Source organism: Erithacus rubecula (assembly GCF_903797595.1).
Source record: "Erithacus rubecula genome assembly, chromosome: 1".
Taxonomy (NCBI): domain Eukaryota; kingdom Metazoa; phylum Chordata; class Aves; order Passeriformes; family Muscicapidae; genus Erithacus; species Erithacus rubecula.
This window is the reverse complement of record NC_136658.1, coordinates 74,476,948-74,500,323: the sequence shown is the minus strand read 5'-3', so window position 1 is coordinate 74,500,323 and position 23,376 is coordinate 74,476,948. Positions and strand designations below refer to the sequence as shown.

The window sequence follows — 23,376 nt, the reverse complement described above, 5'->3', positions numbered from 1 at the left end:
TGTCTGTATTTCAGATAAATTTTATCAAAGTACTCATGTGGATTATAAGAAGAGTTAAAGTAGTTAAGCCAATTTCCCTAGTTTCATACAGCATATTATAAAATGTGTGGTTACATTGAAATTTATTACTTGTCAGACAATTCATCACTGAAATTATTTCTTGAAAGAAATATTCTACAGTTTATAGTAGACTTATGGTAATGTTTAATACATGTAAAATACTGACTGATGGTTATGAGGAATCTGCATTTTATCTAGTCAGGGAAGTAACCATGATGCAAAGCAAAGAAATAATGGAGATGGTAATATATGTAATGTTTGAAATATTCAATTATTTTAAGAAATTGAGAAGTTAATAGTTTTGGTTTAATTTTGTTTTGCAGTCCAGCTATTTTAAGGAATACTTACAGAACACCTCAGAGAAATAATATCACTGGTTTGTATTTTTGCTTTTTGATTCTACAAAATATTTTACATCTCTAGATGTAAAATATTTTTTTAGTTACTGTTTAATGTTCTTTTTGCATAATGTATTTTAGGACCATATGGAAGCTTGTTTTGCACACCAAAACTTTCAGAGGTATGTATTTTATTCATGCATTTTGTTTCCTTTTCCTGAGTTGTACATTTAGAATTTGGCATAGAAATTATATCTATGATTATTAAATGTATTTCTAGGTCAGAACTCCAAAATGTATTTCTGAAAGTCTGGGAGCAGAAGTGGATCCAGATATGTCCTGGTCAAGTTCATTAGCCACACCTCCTACCCTTGGTGAAACAGTGATAATAGGTATTTCTAAAAATGAGCAATTGCTAAGGGTTTAAAACTTCTGGTTTTGACACTGGAAGGTCACTCAATATGAATTGTTTGGTTTCCAATTAAAAGAACACAAAATTCTTATAGATAATTATTGGGTGCCTTTAGATAATGTAGCCCTAAACAGAAAACTTTTCAGAAGTTTTCTTCCTTTCTCTGAGGAGTTAGGGAATATAAATTTAGAAATAGCATAGCAAAGCATAGAAGGAGGATTAGATACATTTGCTTTGCCCTATCACAAAACTAGAAACTATTGGGCTAAGTTAAATGGGTTTGTTTATGAAGTGTAAGAAGGTGGCCTGCTGAGTAAAATTCCCAGCAGCCATGTTGTCTTCAGCATTTTTAACCACTCTCACTGTGCCTGCCATCATAGCAATCCAGTGAGACTAGCTGGGATACTCATCCAATTTAAGACCTGATCTCCTGGGTTCATATTTCCTGGGTTGTTTGGACAGGGCAGCTCCTGGAGCTCATTTACTGCACAGCTGCACAAACAGCTGTGTCAGCAGAGCTGTGAATGAGTGGGTGATAATTGCTGCAGTGGTAATCAACAGTGATGATAAACATCAAGCCTCAACCTGAGGTGTTGGTGAAAGTGAGATTTCATTAGCATATAAGCAAAATGAAATCTGCTGTATGTTTTGAGAATCAATTTGTTGATGAAAATTCTTGACAAAATGGGAAGACCTGGGTGTGTCTCCTTAGCTTCTGATATTGCTCTTTTCCTGTTGTTAAAGTACCACTGTATAGAGCATATAAAGCATATCAAGAATGAACACTAAGACTGGGAATCTCTTTGGGGTTGTAGGGACTGGTACTATTCACAGGGCTATTGAGTTGTGCCATTTTGGGTGTTCTTTGGTCCAGAAACGTGTGAGCTGAAAAGAAGAACTAAGGAAAGTATCCATACCTTAATGATGATGTTCTGAGAGATGAGCTGTGGTTTGAGCTCTCATTCTCCCATGTCCTGGATAAGCCATGTATTTTATAATAGTGATATTATACTCCTGCCTTCTGACACCTGTGAAAAAAAAGCTGCTACACAGAACCTAGATGGCATATCTGTAAAACATTTAAATACACTGCTCTTCAGGCATTTTAAAAATAGGGTTCACTTTCTCCTTTTGTAACAAAAGTGAAGATTGCTGTTTTGGGAGGAAGTGGGGAAAAAACCCAAATTCCTGAAAGGCTTGAAGATCTCATCCAAGTTTTTAGACAGAAGAAAATGGGGAGTAGTGCCATGAATAACTGCTTGAATGGCAATGCTGTTTCAAGGTGGTAACTGGAAACATAGCAGAAGCCATAACATATGATTTGGGGTGGTTTGTGCTGTTACAAAACTGCTTTTGTATACTGACTTTCAGCCTCATCTGTACCACTTTTTGTTTAGAACTTTTAATTTTTAGTAGTTTATTTACAGATTTGAGTGGAATTTAAAATAATCCAATGAAAACCCTCCCAAAACACAGCTGTATTTGAACACACTCAGCAGAACACTTAGGAGAAAATAAATTGACTTGTCTGTCTTTCTTCTAAAGCTAGAGAGAATGATTCTATTTCTGAAGCAAAGCAACAGGATGGAAGGGCTGATACAGTAAGTAGTTTTAAGAGCTATGTTGTTCTTTAATTTCAGTTAAGCTATTTGATTACATTTTTGCATTCCTTGAGCCAAGAATAAAAAATTCTGTAGTTTTAACTTTAAGCTTTCCTGACTGTTTTTTAAAAAGCTACTGTTCACAAGACTAAATTTGCAAGACATGGTTGTAGAATATGTTCTCACAAATAACCCTCTCTTGAGGTTTATAAAACCAAAGCAACCCCCACCCCCCAAACCACTTGGCTTCAGCAGCACTCAGTATTACTCAGAGAGAAATCAAACCTAGGAATTTTCTTAATTGGTTTGTCCCATTTTTTCCCTGCTTCTGTCAAACTTTTGACAGTTACTCTTTGGGAATAACTTCTTGCTCTCAACCACTACAAGGAAGAGTTGAAATTGAGTATTAATATCAGTCCTTTGATAGTGGTAGGGAGAGTTCTTGCATAATTGGAATTTGACTCTGTGTACATGAAAGCTGAAACATTATTGAGACTGAAACCCAAGGATGGTACTAAAAGGATTCAATTACAAATTTAGGTTTGATCCTTAACGACCTAAAACTTAAAAGTCAACCAACCGTTACAAGTGAAAACAAGCAAAATGTCTTTGTCCTTCCTCATATCTCCTTTGCTCCCTTTTTGAGAGGATTACAGTAAACTGCTGAACCCATTCACTGCCCTTAAGGTGACTTGAGAATGGAACCTGATTTGCATCAAAAATGGGGATTATCTACTTATTTGGTTTTCATTTGAATCTGTGAAAATGTTACCTTTCATTTTAAGAGATGGAGCATTAGTCAGGTACTGCAGTAAATGTTTAGAGTTCTGTCCTTGACTGTAAAGTGACACTTACTAGTGCATAATATAACAGCTTTTGTCTTTGGCTTACAGATTTTGCACAACTATTTTTCCAAGCATGATAAATGTCCTGGAATAAGTGATGCAAGTATGCTTGCTGTACCAGAGACAGTAAAGCTAAATGCTGAAGATGACATCAAAGATTTGGGTATGCATTGATGTTTTACCTAATGAGTATTTGGTGAAGTAAGACTGAGGGTAAAACTACATTCTGTATTTTGGGCAGTTGTTATGGCTGGTTTGTTCTGGCAGCTGTATACTCCCAGTCTCTGAATTAATTCAAATTTGTAAAATTAATCTAGGCTTATAAAAGGGATTGTCTGTTGAGTCAGTGAATTAAATCAGTGTGCTGGTTAAACTAGGAAAGTGAGGTTGTGGTGCCACTGGACAACAACGAGATTAATACTGTGGAGTATGTTCGCTGCAACTGGAGAGGTGAGACTGTGTGAGAGCTGAGACTGAAAAATGTTACAGGCTCAAGGGGGAGCAAGACTACTGTTTCTAGCTACTGAAGAGGCTTAACTCTGTCATGAAGTTTCATCACTGCACTCACTATTCTGTGGTGAGCTTGGTTTTTGATCTTGCTGTATCGTTTCTTCATTTATTTCACCTGTTCAAAATAGGTAGTTCAAAATGTGATCAATCCTTTTGGAAAAAGAATGTTTTGGATATTTTTTTAAATGAATGCAGAAAATACACAAGTCAAGGGAAAAAAATGTTTTCATTCTGTGTTTTTTAGATCATGTTAGCGAACAAGCGGAAGTATAAATTACAGTGAGAGGTTTTTTGAGTTTAGTTGAGAAATGATGGCAGAAGGGGAGATTACTACGAGAAATTTGTTCAGCATACATGGGTGTAAAAGGGTGCTGTAGGGATTCACTCTGGCTATACAGGACAGTCCTTAGGATTTTGTCTCCTTATCTGAATTGAATGGCCTGCCCTAAAAATAATGTTTGATGCTAAGTGTAAGAATTGTGGAAGAATCAGTTTAGAATTTGGTAAGGAAGGTTGAGAATGCTAGCATCATGAAGCATTATTACTTGCAGAGTGACACAGGCCTGCTGTTTTGATACTGTAGATTCAAATGTGCTGAAAAGAATGTGTTTGGTAGTAAATGTATTCAAGTAATCTGTAATTAGCAAAATACTTTAAGAAATTAAGGACAAATTAGTTGGTCTTGGGCTGTGTTCCAGTAAGTCCTATTACATTGCATACTGAAGTAGAGAAGATAAGTTAAAATGGTAAGAAAGAGAAGACCATTTGTCTTAGAGCTCAAAATAACTTGCAAGTGTTTTCCTTTTCCCATGTCTTCCCTTTATAATAATAGCTAATTTAGCATTTGACAATGCCATGTAAAAAAAAGGACAGCTCCACATTTGTAGCTTTCAGATGTTGGTTTTCTCTGCTATATGATCATAAGTACAATAAGTTTTATTAGGTATACATTTTGTTTCAGTTAAAGAAAATAAGATCATAATAAATCAAATAATACTGCCCTCCAGTGAGTTTAGAAGTCAAAATTAATTTCCCTGATATTTGTTTTTCCCTGGCATGAGATTATTCAATGTAGAGATTGTATCTTTACAGTCTTTCAGATAATCCTTGTTTTCTTTAATCCTAAAAAGTAATCTCTCTCGTTTAAGTAAAAACAAATAACCTGTGTCTTTTTAGCTACTGACAAGTTACCACAGGAAAGGATATGGACACAGAAGTTGCTTCAGAGGAACCTACTTTAGTAAAGGAAAATTACCTGCCTGTGTTCTCAGTCTGTAGTGTTACAGTTTCTGTTTTTTTGAGATCTCTTTTACCACTCAGGCGCAGAATAGAAAGTAAAGGGAATGAGTAACTTTCTATAACTTCAACATCAGCATGAACCTGCAGGATGTATTGCATATAATTGGTTGTGTGTGACCAAGTACTGGGAAATCTTCTATGGATTTCCAGATGGAAAATCTTTTGGATATTATGCTACTTAAAAGTTTTAGTAGGGAAAGTTACAGAGTTGGAAGTTAAAGAAATTGTACCTAAAAAAAGTTAATGGAAGTTAAAGTTAAGCTATTGGTTATGGGCCTAAGGAAAACAGAGGACTGTGATGTTTTCTAGGTACTTTATTATGATTTCTGAGATATGGAAAAAGCCTTAAAATTACTCTGTAAAGTTGCAAGTTTTGGAAGAAAAAAATCAGTGTATTTATCTTGTCAAATTTACTACCCATTCTCTGTCTGTAGAGGGAAAAAAATAGTCTTTTAAGACAGTCAGGTTGCATCTTGGCAGCCTTAACCACTACAGAGCTCAGGAGGCCAGGGCATTTACATGTATTTCCATTGCCTCCTGTTTCCTCTAACAGCTGCTTACATTTCTCTTCGCCAACTCACTCCTGAGTAAAGGTAATGTCTATAAAATTGAAAGCTGTATTTACTAATACCGTTCCTAAATTATTTCCTAAAGCTTATTTTCTTACTTCTTTTCCTCTCTCCATCTTCTCTAAACTCTTTAGAGTCGGAGGTGTTAGATGGCTTACTGGGTGAGATGGATAGCTCTGAGGACACATTCAGAATGCCAGCTGAGTCCAGTGGAACTCTTCTGCTGATGCCACATGCTCTGGATGCAGTAGAGAAATATGAGATAAATCCAGATAAAACACAGGAAAAGGGGGATGTTCCCTCTCAGCAGCCTAATGCAAGAAAGAATGGCTTTTCACAGGAAGTCAAAACAAATATATTATGGACTGAAAACAGCCTCTGTACTCAGGTGAACAGTTCTTTACTCCAAAACACCAATGAAGATACAGGGGATGGTAAAGATGGTGGTTTAATAAGACACAAAAAAGAATTGGAGTCTCTTAGGAAAGCAGGAGATGTGCATGATTATAGACCACACAAGTCCTTTGAGAATGAGAGGCCTGTGAAAGAAGGTGTGCAGTCTCCCCCAAGCCAGTGGTCTCAACTGAACTTCTCTGATCTTGATGTAACTCACCGGGAGATGTCTGTATGCAGTTCTCTGCCCTCTGACTTGCATAGGGAGGAAAATTTAGAGGAAAAGTCATTCCTAATGGCCAAGGATGATGTTGCAGAAACATCTTTACTGAACTCTTCAGGATTGATAAAAGCACAAAAGCTGTTCAATGTCGATTTGTCAGAAAAAAGCTGTGAAATGAAAAACACTGAAAGCAACCCAACATTGGAAATAACTCCAGTAAAATCTGTGTCATTGAGTGTTCAAGATCCAGAGTTAGTAAAAGAATGTGCAGCTGAGGTTTCCAAAATGAGCTTCTCAAACTGTAATTCTTTTTTAATTGAGCATGCAAATGTCACAGAGTATTCTTTAGTCTACAGTGGCAACTTTTCCAAGCATTTAAAAGCAGCTTCTAAATCTGTCGTAACTGATGTTCTGCCTCACCCACTTGTGTGTAGTGCCACATCTCCAGATAACTGTGATGACCTACATTTAATGAATAGTGAAAATACTCTTACGAAGTCTGGCTTTAAAAACCTGAAGATGTTACCCAGCTTGAGAAAAAGATCCAAGAAATTTATTTATAGAATAAATAATACTTTACTGTATAAAGAAGAAAAAATACAAAAAGAAGTAACCTCTGAATCACCTATTCATACTGTATTACCACATTTGGAATCTGATTCATACGAATTTAGAGGCTGTCTGGTGGCCAGTGATGTTAAGCAAGGTATATTGTTAAGCCTTTCATCTTTTGTGGAGGATTTGTTTCATGTAAATGTTTCAGATAAAATCATGTGAAATCTTGTGTTTGTAGACAACTAGCTGGGCAATTGGGAATCAACATATGGGATTGGTCTGTTTTACACAGATAAGGATAGCATCATTTTCAAGTAATCTTGTGCTAACTTTTTTCCTAACAGGTTAGTTTCTAGAATAGAAATTCCCACCCCAGCCATTCTTTTGATTGACAGGCTTAGTTACCTTTGTCTATGTTGCTTTTACATCCATAGTGTCAAGGGCCATTTTGTCTGAGTTGGTGACTTCTAAGCGATCATAAAGAATGTTAAAGTTGTATAGTTATTTTTCTAGAATTAGGTGCTTTCAAACTGTGCATCTGTTTCTTCCAAAAGCACAAAATATTTTAAAAAACAATATAATGAAAGCAAGCATATACTTCTATTTTTAGAAGCTGTTGCTCTTGCTAGAAGAATTATTTTATATTAGGAGTTGAAGTACTTTAAATTTGAAACAAATCCTTATGTTGAGACACAAGGAGTTGAAGCCCATCTTTTGGTTACATTCATTACAACTAAATTACATTCATTACAACTAAAAACTTATCTACTGTTTTTTACTTGGTACCACTAACTGCAGCCAAATCTCATGTTTCTGGCTGTTAGAATATAATTGGGTTAAACAGACCTCTGGCCTTGTCAAGGGATTTGCATTTGAGAACAAAAGTGACACTATGTGTTCTGCTGTTAACCTTGTGTAGAAATTACCTAATCAGCCAAAAATTTATTATAATATGAACCTCCACTTATTTTAATAAATTTATTCACTTTTTCTCTGTAATGTCTTGTCTTGTAGACCACTTTCTTCCTGCTGAGAGAGAGCATTTGGAATCAAATACCAGCACTAAGAATTTCTGCACTTCTACTTCTAAAAGTGATATAATGGATAACTCACCTGATAAATCCTTCAGTGATAGGCTGGAACAACAAGACCTGAGAGACTTGGGGGAAAATGCAAGAGAGGATCAACCTGCTACATCAATAAAATGCTTAGAGGTATCTAATACACTGAAAGAAGACACAACAAATTCTTTAAATAGTGAGATTATTTCAAATATAAAACGTAAAGTTCTGACTTCAGCATGCCTAATGGCAAGAAAGCGTTCCAAATTTCTCCCTAAAACAACCTGTGCTTTGGAGAAAGGTAAAGAAGACAACATGAGTGCTAAGGTAAATGATGGACCTGCTGCACCTCAGAGCCTGGAAGAACTTGGGTCTTCTCACAGGGATAGGGAAGTCTTGGTTGATATTCAGGGTGACTCTACATCTGTGACAAACAGCAGCTCCCATAATACATTGTGTCAGATCAACTTGGGCATGACTGGAGTCAGTAGTGACTGTTGCAATAAATTATCACCCCATAAAAGGCATGCTACAGACCAGAGGTCAGGAGTAGACTGTAGAGAAGTACACAGACCCTTGGGAATAAACTGCTCAGAATATGACAGTGCAGGATTAAAACAAGGGGAGAAAACAGATGCTGCAGGTGCCTTTTCAGAGGATTCAGCCAACAGTGAAGACCCAAAGCCAACTGAGAACAGTGAAAGTCCTCAAGCAACTGCATTCAGTAATGTAGCTGTAGACATTGCTAAAGAATTATTAGATTGTATACATAATAATTCTTTAAATGAAGTAATTTCTCCAGAAGATAAAGAAATAGCACCCATGTGTTCCAGCAAAAAGCCAAACAAGAACCTAAAGTGTAAAGGGGAATCATCAGTGAATCTTAATGCATGCAGTTTGAATCTGGGCTTTAGTGGTTTTCAGACTGCTTCCAATAAGCAGATTAAATTCTCTGAAGCCAGTATAGCAAAAGGCAGATTGCTATTCAAGGATATTGAAAATGAATGCTTTGAAGCCTCTTCCATGGAAAGAGTCAGTAACTTTTCACATAAAATTAAAAAGGAAAATATATTATTCTCAGGTTCAAAAAGCAAGTTGGGCAGTAATTTATCTGATTCTTCAGATTCACAGACAAGTTTTCTTGAGCCCAGGCATGCAGAGTTTATTCCACATAAAGTTGGCTTGTGTAAAAGCTTTCCTGGAACTCCACAAGCCTTGCAAGAAGCAAATCAAACCTTGACAGCAAGCCAAGAAGCTGAAATTGCTGAGCTTTCCAGTATCTTGGAAGAAACTGGTAGTCAGTTTGAATTTACACAGTTTAGAAAGCAAAATAACACAACACAAAGTCACAGTCTGCAAAAATCAGGAACTGTAGAAACACATGGGAAAAAGAATGTAGAAAATATTTCTGAAACAAGGAAAGATGTGGGGGTTTGTAGCACTTTTAAATCAGAAAATCAAGTAAAAAATGACAAGTATTGCACTCAGGAGGAGGACACAAATGAAGACTCTGAATTGGTGGAAAATGAAAAAGAAAATGCAGTGTTTTTCCACAAAAATGACAAAAAGGTTACTTTTACTAACTTGGACATAAATGAAAGTAGAAGATCTGATGAGAGCTTTCCCATACCCAAGCAGGACAGCTTTTCTAATTTCACAGGCTTTACTTCAGCTGGAGGTAAAAAAATAAATATTTCAAAGGCAGCTTTGAGTAGGTCTGCAGAGCTCTTCAGAGACTTGGATGATGATAACTATTTGTTCAAATCTTCTGCAACTGGTACTAGATGTCACAATTCAAATGGATCCATGTCTTCTAACAGTAATTCTTCCAGATGCCTGACAAAAGAAAGAAAAGAAAAAACTGTTGGTGTTTCAGATTTCAAAAGTGTGAATGATGTTTCCCACACAGGTTCTGTTTCCTGTCATGCACAGAATAAAAATGAGGAAAATACTAGTACAGCATTCAAGGAAAATATTGAAAATAAGACCGAAATATCAGTAAATAATACTGAAAATGTTGGCTTCAGTAGCATTAATATTCTCAACAGCCTATTATCCACTAAAAATTGTAAGCAGAATTATAAAACTTCCAAACAAATTTTAAATTCAGGAGATGATGAAGGCAATTTGCAAGACCACTCATTAGATGTAACATGTCTAGAAGATGCTATTACAACTGCAGAAGAACACAGTTTAAATACATCAACTGAAATGGGAAACCAGTCTCCTAAGCAGAAGGGAGAAGACAGAAAGGAAGATGAATGTTTGTCACCAAAGCTTCAGACTCCAGCTGCTGGTGGTATTTCCATTCCTGATTCAGTTTTGGATCATTCTCTGCCCTTTTTCAGTGTACAGTGCAGAGAAGGAGATGTAAATGTTTTGGAGAACTCTGATAAAGAAAAAACAAATTGTAAAAATATAGAAGACACCACTCATGATAAGGAACTGCTAGTGAATGAAAGCAGAATAGAAATAGGTTCTTTCCATCATTATCAAATACCTCTTGAGCAAGAGGTAAATGTGGGGGAATATAAAGTGGAAGGGAGTTATCTGACTGGTTTTCATACTGCTAGTGGCAAGAAAATAGCAATTGCTGATGGATTTTTGGCTAAAGCAGAACAGTTTTTCGCAGATGTTGATGTAGGAAAGGAACATAATGACAATTTTGAGAACCTCATCAAGAAAAGGAAATTTGGCAAGAGCTGTGTTAAAGACTGTGATTTAGGTATTGAAAGCATTGCTCAGTGTGACTCAGAAAAATTCAATTTTAATGAAAAGCTTGTTCCTGAAGAGGTTGGAGATCAGTTTAATCAGGCAGTAGAGCGCAGTCCTATTAAACATGCTGTGATTCTTGATTCTGGTGAAGCTGATACTTATGTTGATCTAGGTGGAGCTTGTGAAGGGAGTTTGGTAACATCACATGCACATAAAAAAGCTGATGTCAAACCTGCAAAGTCAGCATTGGAATCCTGTATAGAACAGAAGAGTGATGCTTTAAGTAGAACTCATTTGTCTGAAAATAGAAACTTCTTTGCAGAGAAAAAGGTGCCATACTCACCAAGAAAAAGGGATGATTCAGAAAACACAGATGATTTTCCTGTGCACTCTGCTGCATCTCTGCATTTAATGAAGGGACCACATGACCTCGAAGATAACTGTGTGCCCAAAGATACAAAAAATGCTTCATTTGTTAAGGAGAGTAACAATAAAGCTGATCAATCACTCCTCTTAGATTCAAAAAGTAGCTGCTCTTACATGAATGGTGACAGTAAGGAATTTGACTTAGAACATTTAAATGAACCTGCTGCTAATAAAAATTGCTTCACAGACACTATAGCTAATGCTTGCCAAAACCAATCACTAATGAGTCTTCCTGAAGAGGGAACTAATTTTAACAGATTAAAAGAAACAACTCTTAAGGTTGAAAAGCAAAGGGGTGATCTGAAACAAACTGTGTTTAGCACAGCAAAAGGGAGAGCTGTGTCTGTTTCAGAAAGTGCATTAGCAAGAGTCAGACAAATATTTCAAGACTGCAGTGAAGCTGTAAAATACGAAATTGAGCCTAACTCAAGAGCAAATCAAACAGAAATTGCTAGAGATTCATCTCTAGTCCTTCACACTGAGTATCCTAATTCTGCTGAACTTTTTAATGCTACAACAAGTGAAGAGGTTAATTCAGCCGCATCCCAATTTATTAAAGTAAATGCAAGTGCTGATGAAGACAGTCACCAAGAAGGAAACACATCTGCAGATACAAAGTCTGTTTCAAATTCTCAGAAGCAATCCTTTGAGCAGAATATTAAGCTTTTAGGGCACTTTGTTCCAAATAAGCAGATAAAGCCATCACATGCTTCTACAAGCAATTTTGGATTTTTTAGTACAGCAAGTGGAAAGCCTGTACAGCTTTCAGAAGAGTCACTCAGGAAAGCTAGACAACTCTTTTCTGAAATGGAAGGTAATCATTCACCACATGTACAAAAAACATTTTTAGTTGAGGAAGATGTTGAAAAGTCCAAAATGCACACTGAAGAACTTCCTGGGAGAATGGAGATAGTTCCATCAAAAGGGGAAGAAAATACCAGCCCTGAATTGATTTCAGATTCTGCTTTTGGCTTCAGCACTGCTAGTGGAAAGCAGGTAAAAGTTTCTAAAGATGCCTATCAAAAAGCAAAGGCAATTTTAGAAGAATCTGATTATTTTTTGAATAGTGAGCTTTGCACTGCAGATCAACTTAGTTCAATTAAAGACAGTGGTCAACAGGTAAAATCTTTAACAGGTAAGGTGATCTCAGAATTCAAAACTGAAAAAAGCTGCAATCAAAACTCTGACTTTAAAAGCACCTGCCCTCAGGAAATAAAGTATTTGCCAAGTACTTACTATGTCAAAATGCCTGAGCACACACCATACAATCAGGAAAACAAGCAGTTAACATCATTTGAAGATAACTTGCAGCAAGAGGAAACTGAGTCTTTTGGAAAAGGGCAGCTGAATCTGGGGTCAAAATCAGAGTCTGAAGCAATATTATGCACTGCTGCTGCTAAAGCAGAAATTGATATTAATCTTCTCCAAAGTCCAAAAAATTATTTGGAAGTAGAGGCTGCAGAAAGTGCAAGAGCTTTCATGGAAGACAGTTTTTCCAGTTCTGGAGTTCAAATTAATGCTGCACAGACCTTCAGTGGCAGGCTGGATAAAAACTTCCAAAATAAAAGCTTTGGGAAGAGGCGCTTTGAAGAAAACAACTCACTTGGTAGGTGTTTTATCTTACATATGTTCAACTCCATATTTCTACATAGTGGATTGGTTTAGGTTTTGGAGGATTTTTTGTGCGTCACGTTGATTTTTAGGTCATAGAGATATTCAAATTCTTTCTCTAGGTATCAGTGACAGAAACCCTTCTTGGTGCAGTGTAGTTCATCCACTCTTTCCAGGCTTAAATATGCTCAGTAGAAGCTAAATTTGTGATTAGTAATTTTGAAGATGTCCAGATTTGCTGTTTTACCATAAACTTATAGAAGAAAGCTGCTGCTCCTTTTCTCCCTGAACAGACTTAATTTTTTTTCCTCTCTGTACAAATCTAGTGCTTTTTGATTGAAAAATGAGTAACAGTATTTTCATTTTCACCTGCATTGCAGGTGAGGACAATGTTTTGCTTGTATCAAGATTGCTAGTCTGATATGAAAAATAGTTGTTGGCCTAAAACCACTTTCCTGCCTTCTGAAACTGGTCTGTCTAGAGCTGGAGTGTTGATACTTGATGCTTGCACAGACCAGACCAGTTAAGTACCTGGGCTACCTGAAAACTCCTTGTGGAAGGAGAGATTGCAGCAGGGTCCCTGCCTGGCTGCACAGGTTCAGGTGCAAAGATCGGTGTGGAAAGTTTGGCTAGGTGGCAAAAGCCAGGGAAGGACTCTTACCAATCCAACTTGAAACAGCTGTGCCACAGCTGAACCCTGACCTTAGTTACAGCATCTGTAAAAGATGAGCTGCTCTTACAAGTTTGGAGGGACTGTTTAGTTACTGGAAGTTCAAAGAGAGATGCACTGTGAGAACAGTGCTGCTGAAGTGCACTGTGATGCACTTCCTGAGGCAAACTGAGCCTGTTTAGTAACTTCAGAGTTACAGACTTTAATTTTGGGTGGAAAAAGAATTATTGGTCATAAAAGTTTGATGACTTTGTTATGTGGGGTTTCGTTGTCACTCTTGGTGACACAGTATACAGTCATTGTGTACAGCAGAAACTTCTGCAATTTGTGGTGAGGTGGCTCTGTGTTTGAAATTTGAGACATGATCTGAAAACTTGCTAATACTGCTTGCTCTGGCTTCAGTGTTTTATTTAGAAATTACAGTTACGCTATATCAATTGATAAGAAACTGAGCTTGAAAGGAACTTCACTTTTAAAACTGTGTTTTTATTCTAGGTGAACCTCCAATTAAGAGGCAGCTTCTGCTTGAATTTAACAGAACAAAGGATTCCCCCAGGTCTTTGAAAGCTTCAAAAAGCACCCCTGATGGTAATTCTAGTCATCTTGTGTTCTAAGCAGTAATCCAGTGTCAGTTGTTATCTTGAGAATTCTTCAATTTCCAATAATCTAACATATAAGTCTACTTAACTACTGCATTTATCAATATAGCCGTGGACATTCAGAAAAGCTGCTATGGTAATGTTTCTGCAGACTTGAAATCAAGTAATTAATGATATGCTTTATTGCATAGACAATAAATATATTCCTTCTGTAAGAACTCTGGTTTCATTTCCAGTTCAGAAGGAATTTACCCACTCTCTCAAAATCCTAAATCTCACAAATTGTAGTCTCAATAGGAAGAATGCATTTTATTGATTAATCTCCAGAATATATTTTATTGATTAACTTTGTGTGGATACTTACTAATAATATACTGACTATATAATTACTTCTCATATGAAACTTCCTCTTTGCAGCCTAAGGGAATAGCACAAATGGGTTTACATTCTAGGCAGATATGATTAGTTACATTGATAATTCCAAGATGTCCTTCAATAATGGAAGGAGGAGTTTGTGCAAGTGTGCCTTTTTCTGTTGTAACTTCAAACAAAAGAATAAAAGTTGGTAAAAGAGTTCTAAATGGAATGGTGAGCCTACCTGAGTTAAATTTATGATAAACATTTCCCTTTCTGGAACCTAAAAATATCTTGCTGGCTCACAAACACACTCTTGAGAGCTCAGCATTGTGAGCATTTATGCTTTGGATCTCTCTGGAAAGATGTTTAAACAAACATTTTTGAGGGTGGGAAAGAATAAAGCTGTTTAAATCCACTCTGAAAACTTTTCTATATATCATTAATATAGATAAAACATGTGCTGTAAATTCCTATTTTCTATGTAATGTGCTGTTTCAACCATCTTTTTTGTAATTATCTTACAGGCATTTTTAAAGACAGAAGAAAATTTATGTACCATGTGCCTTTGAAACCCATAACTTGTCAGCCTTTTGGGTGAGAAATTTTAGAGTTCTTCTTTGTAACTGTCTAAAAATATACAGTAATAATTTGCTACCCAACTTTATAAAAGACTAATAATTTTATGACAATATAAATATTGTTACCACATATAACACACACTGCTGCAGTAGACCAGTGAGATGCTAAACAAACTATTCCCTGTTACACTCTCTCTTTTCTCAATAGGTAGAAGTTAAGTATTCTAGTTTGAAAATATCAGAGACTTTGTCTTTTTATTGATTCAGAATAGAAATTTGTATGACTGGATTAAGAATACAAAACTCAGACAAAGATTTTTGTCAGGAAGATGAAACCTGTATGCTTAAATGTTTTCATTTCTGTAGGTCAACTAAAGAACGACAAGAAGTCAAGAATCCTACCCTTACTCTGCCAGATCAAGACTTCAGAGGATTCCAATCCAAGCCTGCCATTTTTCAGCACTGTGCTCACAGGCACTCTTCAGACAGTGCTGCAGAGGCTTCCACTCCCTGTAAGGCTTCAACAAAAGAGAGTGAAGAAATGAGAAGTTTGTACAAACCTGGCAAAGCTGCTAAAACTTTTATTCCACCCTTCAAAACCAAGCTGACATTTTCTACATGTGAACAAGGCAGCAGCAAAAGAAGTGACTCACCCATCAGCAAAAATATGACCAAGGAGATGGAACTAAATCAGATCAGAACTGAGCAAAATACTGCTGACCCTCAAGATCACCAGTCTGATATTCAGCAGGCAGCAGACACTGACCTAGAAAATGGCAATTTAGGTATTTTCAGAGTTTACTCACCTGACTGTTGCAAATACTAACTGTCAGAGTTGATTCTTTAAAGGGGTTATTGCATAACTTGTCAGACTTCTTTTTTAATAAGAAGAAACTTTTTTTAAGGGTTTTTTTATTTTGGCGGGAAAAGTAGGAAATTACTTTCCTAATATTTTGTATTGCACCCCTAGAAGAGCATATCCTATTTATCTCCAAATTTAATTGGGAAGATGAAAAGTATTTCACACAGTGCTGAGAAACAAGATAGCTTATGTTTCATTTGATACTTGATTCTTCTTATATACCTCATAGGTAAAATAGTCTAGGAGCCTTAGATTATCCTTTCTGTACTTCATTCACTTTTACAGAAGCTTGTTTTCATTCACTTCTCTAATTAAAATGTAGACTTAGCCATATAAATGATTGATTGTATCGTTTTCAAAGAGGCAGACTTTAAATGCTCAACTGTTCAGTTTAAGAGTGTGGGCTTATGCCTTCTAAGCTCCCTTGAATGCTCTGGTGTGTGTTATTTCTATAATTTACAATCAAATACTCTGAGGGTTTTTTATAAGGACTTGTGTATATTTGAACAGGTGTATGAACATTTGCAGAATTAGATCCTGCAGTAACTGGCCAGAATTTCAGGATTATGGATTCTGTAGTCATCAACTAATTTTTTTCCATTTGGAGTTTTCTATGAAGACTGAGTTCAGTCTGATGAAAAAAAATATGTGGATGAAAGTTTAGTTAAGGGACTTATGTAAAATTAATATGGATATGTAATTTGTTTCATATAAATATTTGAATGCCTTCAGTAAACGCTGCTTTCTAAATGCATTAAACTTAATATTTAGACTTGTAGTTTCTAAAAATCTGCATAGTGACACAGAAAAAGCGCTGTTCTGAATCTCCTACAGTGTGACTGTGTATCTTTATTTGATGATGCTTTTTAAAGGTTTTGATGCTTTGGGATTTTTAAATTGCAGCTATGACCTGGATGGTGACAAATCTCCGCTGTGCCAGAGATCTGCAGGAAATGAGAATTAAAAAGAAATGTAGACAAAATATTCGTTCACAGCCGGGCACTCTTTATGTCATTAAAACATCTGCAAGCAATAGAATCTCTCTGAAAACTGCAGTAGAAGAGAAATCTCCTAGCTTTTATTCTACAGAAGAGGTATATTGCTATCTTTTTATTTTCTGTCTTGCATCTGTTTCTCAAGAATAGCAAATAAAAACTCAGTAGCTTTTGAATAGATACATTCTTCAGTTTTTAGGTAAGTATTTACAGTTGCTGTTACTCCAGTTGCTACAGTACTTAAGTAGCACATATCCAGTTTTTAAGACTATTCCAAATAATAAAGGTCATAAATCTCTTGTGTTATAATCAAACAGAAAAAAAAATCCACAAATTATATGCAGAGCTGGTTTAAAAGAACAGTTAAAATTTAAGCTTAGGTAAATCTATATGAAATTGCTCTTGCTTTTGGTACAGTGAAAAGTATAAAACCTATTGATTTTTTTTTTCAACATTTTCAAAGAACACTGTGATGCTGTTCTGTTAAAACTCCATGGTTTACATATGAAATGGCAAGGTCAAACAAAAGCTGTCTCAACCTTAAGAAAATATTTAATCTGAATTTATGAGATTGGATATTTAAACTCTGTGTTGAATTCTTACTGTGTTGTTACTTTTTTGTCTTTTCTGTCTGATTTTTTTCAGCTATACACATTGGGTGTTTCAAAACAGTGTGTACAAGTTAACAGCACAAATGCAGAATCTTTCCAGTTTCTGCTCAAAGACTTTTTCAGTAAGGAGTATTTGTTAGCTGGAAATGGAATGCAGCTTGCTGATGGAGGATGGCTAATACCTACAGATGAGGGAAAAGCTGGGAAAAAGGAGTTTTACAGGTGCTGTTATTTATGAACTTGGGACAACTATGTTATTTATTAGTTAGCAATTCTCTTGTCTCCTAGAAGAAATCCAACACAGTGGTATTTTAAAGCCTCTGACTACTGGTTTTTTACTATGCATTTTTAGTACAGCTCTTTTAATGTAAATAAAGATACTGTAGGATTGTACATTTGCTATGTAGATTAATGTTGCTAGTGATTGATCTTCACTGACCACTAAAGAAAGAAAAGTTAGTTTGGAAAATTTGTGGAAATTCTTCAATGGTGTAAATAGTCCAAAAAATAGGCAAGTTAAAAGTTGCAGTGGATTTGTGGATTTCAGGTTAATTTATTAACAATTTATCTGCAGAGCCCTCTGTGACACTCCTGGTGTGGATCCCAATCTAATAACAGAGGCCTGGGTTTACAATCACTACAGATGGATTGTATGGAAATTGGCTGCCATGGAAGTGTCTTTCCCACATGAATTTGCTAACAGATGTTTGACACCAGAAATGGTCCTGTTGCAGCTGAAATATAGGTATGTGTATAGCAATATATTGGGAGCTGTAATTTGCATTACTGTGTGCTTCCTGCTTCATCAGTATTGCAAAATAAGCACATCTATCTTGCATTCACTACTTAGCAGAATGCTTCTATTGTTGAACTTGGACATAGCAGTATTAAAAACATAGTATGTTGTTACTTGCAAAAATGTAGAAAACATTTGCTTTGCTACAGTGGTGTTTAATCATGCAGATTGAGTAACCAACAGTTTGCTAGAATAGTATTTAACGAAAAAAAAGTGATGAATTTTGTTTGCTGTAACAAAGCACCAATTCTTTTTTGTAGGTATGATTTGGAAGTTGATAAAAGTAAACGATCAGCAATCAAAAAAATAATGGAAAGAGATGATGCAGCAGGTAAAACTCTTGTCCTGTGCATTTCCAAAATCATATCACTGAACGCAGTTGCATCTCCTGGCAGTAGCAATAAGAACATGGAAAGTAAAAAAGCACCAGCTTTAATTGAAGTTACTGATGGCTGGTATGGGATCAGAGCTCTTCTGGATCCACCTCTCAAAGCTTTCTTAGATAGAAGAAGGCTGACTGTTGGTCAGAAGATCATAGTGCACGGAGCAGAACTTGTTGGTCCTCAAAATGGATGCACACCACTGGAAGCCCCAGATTCCCTTATGTTAAAGGTAAATAAAAAATATTAGTTCAGCTTTATTGGATGTGACTGAGAGATGTGATAAATGCTACTTAGTTGAGCCACATTTTGTAAACAGCAAAAGTTATTGGGGCTTTACAAACAGATGGAGCTTTGCTGAAGTTTAATAACCAGATTTGTAAGACATGATACAAGGGCGTTATTCAATACGGTTGGAAGAGAAATTTGTAGTATAAAATTCTGCCAAGTTTTGCTTTGTGTTTTGGCAGTTCCAGCTCCTTACTTTGGTTAAACACCAAGTTGCAAAAAAGTATTTATCCATCTCAGATGATAGGGAAGTTGGAGGAAGAACTGGGGAGGGAGCGGGGAAACCAAGTCATGAGAGGGTGAACTGCTGGGAGTGGGCCTGGGCTCATTTGAGGTTAGTTAAAGAGCTTTAACTTTAAACAGGGCTTTCAGCATAATACTGAAATTGCTCCTCTGGTACAGAGCAATGGTTTGTCTCATAGATTCTCATTTCGCAGAGAATTTTAACTTATCAGGTTTTTAGATTCTGTTTAAAATATATTCTTCAATGTGAAAGGAAACCTTGAAATTAAAATGTGATCTGTTTAGGTACAAAAGTGATATATTCTTCATGAGGTCAGTGTGAAAATAGGTAGATGTTCCTGTAGATAAAATGAGTTGGATATAACTTTGACTTGGCAGTGCCAGTTTCTCATGCAGCCTTTCCTTGCTCAGATCTCAGCGAACAGCACTCGCCGTGTGCGATGGCACACGAGACTAGGATTTCATCGGGATCCCAGGCCTTTCCCTTTGCCTCTGTCATCGCTCTACAGTGAGGGGGGTGCCGTGGGCTGTATTGATGTGGTTATTCAGAGAACATACCCTGTTCAGGTATGGTGTAAGGATTTTATGAATCTAACAGCATTCTGTGAGATCTCAATTATATTAATTAATTGCTATGTCATCCCTCAAATCAGACACAATATAGAGAGCTTATTTTTCTTTTTTAAAGATACCATTATGTGTAAAATAAAGAGGAGTAGTTCCTGCATTGTGCATGTATTTAGTAATTTCAGGACTGGAGTATCCTGCTATAAGAAAAATTTGATTTTGTGTTCAGTATCTTTTGGCTGGCTTTGCTTTCAGCTTCAAATAACCAGAAATAATTTAATTCCAATTCTAAAAAGTGCAGCACTTGTTTCATTATTAATACATTAACAGAAAATTACATATTTCTGAACATTGGTAGGATATTTTTTTCTTAAATGTAGCTGACTGTATTGTATAATATTACTGAAAATACAGTATGTAATTATGGTGTAAAGCAGAGTTAAGATTTTTTAATATCCAGACCTTTTTAATACTAGAGTCAGACTCTGCAACTACCTGGTTTTATAACAGTACCAGACACAAAAAGAAACAATATTTCTGTTAGTAACCAATTCCTTTAATGTAAACAGTCTAACCAGGACACAAATTTTCATATTTTATTAACTTTTCTCAAAGCAAGTTATAGTTGGCATGTGTATCTAGGATTCTTTTTTCATTGCCTTCTTTCTAAGGTATTATGTTATTGTTGGTGGATGTAGAACGAATTCTGCAGAGGTACTAGCAACATTTGGTTTAGATCATTACTTTGCTGTTTAGATCATTACTTTAATGGAGGAAATTGCAGCACTTATGTGAGCTGTCTGGTAGAACAAACATTTATTTAAGTCTCAGAAAGGGGACTGTAATCTGTAACTGCATCACAGTAAATGGTTTCCAGGCTGGAGAGGAAAGTGCTTCTTCTTATCTGGCAATATCAAGAGATTAATGTACTTTTTTCTTTTTTAAACACTGAGACTCTTGCTCAAACATACCAAAAGTAGGTATGGGCTACCAAAAAGAATATTTGGGCTGTCTGTCTCCTTTTACCTCAAGAGTCAAGAAATGTAGGAATCACAGTAGCCTTAATTAAAGGTGTCAAACTGTGAGTAATGCACAGTTTGGTGCAATACATGGTGTGCAATTAATGAGGTAGGCAGAGTCCATTTCAACAATTCACTGCCTCATAAGGATTAGTCTTGCAACCTTTCCTTATCTTGCTTTCACTATGTGCTCCTGCTTCTTCTCTCTTCTAAACCTGGAGTTGACCTGGTCCTGTTACTTAAGTAACTTAATTCATTAAACCAGGAAAAAGTAACTAATAACAATAATATTAAAAACACACAATATACTGCTGTCTATTAAATTACCAAACCAAGGCAGTCTGCTGAGGTCAGATATGTGCTAGAGCCAGTGCAAGGGAGAAGACAGAACTGTGCAGAAAATTAGAAAGGAAGGGAAGGAAAGCAGCCATGGATCTCCTTGTTTAGCTCACTGACCTCTTCAAATCAGGCAAGCCAGTTCTGGCAGGGTTGTGGACAAGGCTCTAGTCCTATGGAACCATCTCAGGCAGAAAAGGTTTAGGAACATCTGCAGAACTACAGTATAGTTCTTCTACAGCATCTAATTTAGGGTGTTAAAACAAACAGTACAGTAGATGTGGAAAGACAAGTTGGGTAGAATGCAGTCTGGTTTATTTTTAAGCATTGAGTTTGATGGTTTGTATCTTAATGTATCTACCAGTGGGATTTATTCATCATCTAAATTAGAACACTGATACCCACTACTTCAAGCTATGTTTTCTTCAGCTGTTAAATCATCTGGTTTTGGATACTGCTCCATTCTGTGTGTCTTTGACAAGTTACCAACCAATGCTGTGGAGTTTTGCCATTTATCTATTATACTGGAAGAACTTAAGGTCTGCTACCTGTTCATTTTTGAAGCATTTTTGCTTAACAGTGAGTATGAAAGAGAAGTTGGATTATTTAAAAATATTTTCTTTGAAGTCTAGGTTTAGTTTTAATCTTTTTATTTCAGTGGATGGAAAAGACGTCAGCTGGTTCCTATGTTTTTCGTAACAGCCGAGCTGAAGAAAGGGAAGCTGCCAAGCATGAAGAGGATCAGCAAAAGAAACTGGAAGCTCTGTTTACAAAAATCCAAGCAGAATATGAAAAGCATGAAGGTAACACTTTCATTCTTTCAGAACACATATTAAGAATAGAAAAACATCTTGATTTTTAAAAAATCTAAAGAAATGGTCAAAAATCTTCTCTGGTGATAGAGAAGCAGAGATGGGATTTTGGGTTGCTTTCTTTGTTGTTGTTTCAGGTTTTTGCTTGCTGTGTATCAAGACCTTTTGGTACAAAATGGTTATGTGCTTATTTGCATGGCTTTGCAGCTATCTTGGAAACACCTCTTGAACATACTGGTAGCCAGGCCACTAAAAAATTATCCTTGAGAGGATTCTCAGGGAAATGCTACAAAATTGTAGAATTTATAATTTCATTCCTCTTAAGGATGTGATGCTGTAAGATTTCACCCAGAGGTGGGCACTGCTAGGATGTATTTCAGTAGACCTGAACACCAAGACCAAGCAGTAAGCATCTTTCCTCATGAATAATTGCATGACTCTGCAGACACTGAGGTCAGTGGAGCTGCTCAGTGGGACAGGCACTCTGGTGACACAGGTCGAGAATGCTGAGTTACTGAGTGCCCTTGGTTGGCAATCCCAGGCCACAGAGACCAGGGGAAATTCTGAAGCAAGGAAGACATATCCTTGGTGAAAGAGGGTTAGAGAACACTCAGGCAAACTGGACGTATCTAAGTCCATGGCTGATGATGGGATTAACTCAAAGTGCTGAAGGAGCTGACTGATGTCTGTGGGGCTGCTTTTGATCCTCTTTGAATGATCATTAGTTGATTGGTAGAGGTGCCTGGAGACTGGAAGAAAGCAAATGTATCTGCTGTATTCAGAAAAGACAGGAATGATCAGAAAACTACAGGCCAGCCAGCCTTACCAGATCCCTGAGAAGGTGATGGAACAAATAATCCTGGAATAATCCTGTTAGCAGGTACACAAAGGAAAAATACGTGATTTGGAGTATTTAGCAAGGATTCACTCAGGGGAAGTCATGTTTGACCAACCTGACAATGTTCTGTGATGAAATAACTGGCTTGGGCAGTTGAGGTGAGAGCAGTGCCATTGTGTACCTGGACTTCAGAAAGGCTTTTGTCACTGTGTCTCTTAATATCTGCAGAGAGAAGCTGATGGATGGGCTGGATGAGCAGGCAGGCAGGTGGATTGAAAACTGTCTGAACTGGGCCCAGAGGGTGGTGATCAGTGGCCCACAGTCTGTTTGGAAACCAGTAACTCCTGGTGTATGCCAGGGATGAGTACTGGGCCTAGTCCTGTTTTAACAAATTCATTAATGATCTGTAGAATGGGGTGGTGTACTTACAGCAGGTTTGATGCTGAAAATTAGGACAAGTGATGGATACTTTAGAGGACTATGCTGCCATCCACAGGGATTTTGGCAGCTGGAGAAATAGGCTGACAGGAACCTCGTGAAGTTCAATAAAACAAATTGCAAATCTTACACCTGGGGAGGAGCAGTGCCATGCACCAGTCCATGCTGGGACCCACCCTGCTGGAAAGCAGTGTGGCAGAAAGATCCCTGGGGGTCCTGGAGAACAATTGAGAATTGTTGCCAGAAGGTCTAAGAAGGTGATCCTTCCATTCTGTTTAGCACTGGTAAGGCCACATGCGGAATGCATGTCCAATTCTGGGCTCCTCACAAAAGAGATATGGACACACTGGAGATATTGCAACAAAGGGC

General features: G+C 36.8%; 1 protein-coding gene and 1 long non-coding RNA gene across 4 annotated transcripts in view; one reads left to right on the top strand and one right to left on the bottom strand.

The window, feature by feature from the left end:
• The window catches only part of BRCA2 (BRCA2 DNA repair associated), a gene marked incomplete at its 3' end in the record, with an annotated part of 33,990 nt that overhangs the window by 4,234 nt on the left and 6,380 nt on the right, over nucleotides 1-23,376 (top strand). For both annotated transcript variants that reach the window (XM_079322362.1, XM_079322361.1), the window contains 16 exons: nucleotides 384-436; nucleotides 540-580; nucleotides 679-790; nucleotides 2,356-2,411; nucleotides 3,305-3,419; nucleotides 5,769-6,956; nucleotides 7,820-12,613; nucleotides 13,784-13,876; nucleotides 14,769-14,838; nucleotides 15,189-15,607; nucleotides 16,588-16,778; nucleotides 17,325-17,512; nucleotides 17,865-18,035; nucleotides 18,347-18,698; nucleotides 19,409-19,564; nucleotides 21,578-21,722. In XM_079322362.1, the coding sequence (XP_079178488.1) occupies nucleotides 384-436; nucleotides 540-580; nucleotides 679-790; nucleotides 2,356-2,411; nucleotides 3,305-3,419; nucleotides 5,769-6,956; nucleotides 7,820-12,613; nucleotides 13,784-13,876; nucleotides 14,769-14,838; nucleotides 15,189-15,607; nucleotides 16,588-16,778; nucleotides 17,325-17,512; nucleotides 17,865-18,035; nucleotides 18,347-18,698; nucleotides 19,409-19,564; nucleotides 21,578-21,722 (8,144 nt within the window). The remainder of the gene's footprint in view (nucleotides 1-383; nucleotides 437-539; nucleotides 581-678; nucleotides 791-2,355; nucleotides 2,412-3,304; nucleotides 3,420-5,768; nucleotides 6,957-7,819; nucleotides 12,614-13,783; nucleotides 13,877-14,768; nucleotides 14,839-15,188; nucleotides 15,608-16,587; nucleotides 16,779-17,324; nucleotides 17,513-17,864; nucleotides 18,036-18,346; nucleotides 18,699-19,408; nucleotides 19,565-21,577; nucleotides 21,723-23,376) is intronic.
• On the bottom strand, nucleotides 9,496-21,572 carry LOC306810247. Of its 2 annotated transcripts, XR_013776417.1 has the most exons (5): nucleotides 21,040-21,572; nucleotides 18,533-18,686; nucleotides 15,476-15,588; nucleotides 15,225-15,340; nucleotides 9,496-9,702 (listed from the first exon to the last, which is right to left on the bottom strand). It is a non-coding gene; the product is annotated as an uncharacterized lncRNA (long non-coding RNA). The 2 variants fall into 2 exon arrangements; XR_013776418.1 differs by lacking the exon at nucleotides 15,476-15,588.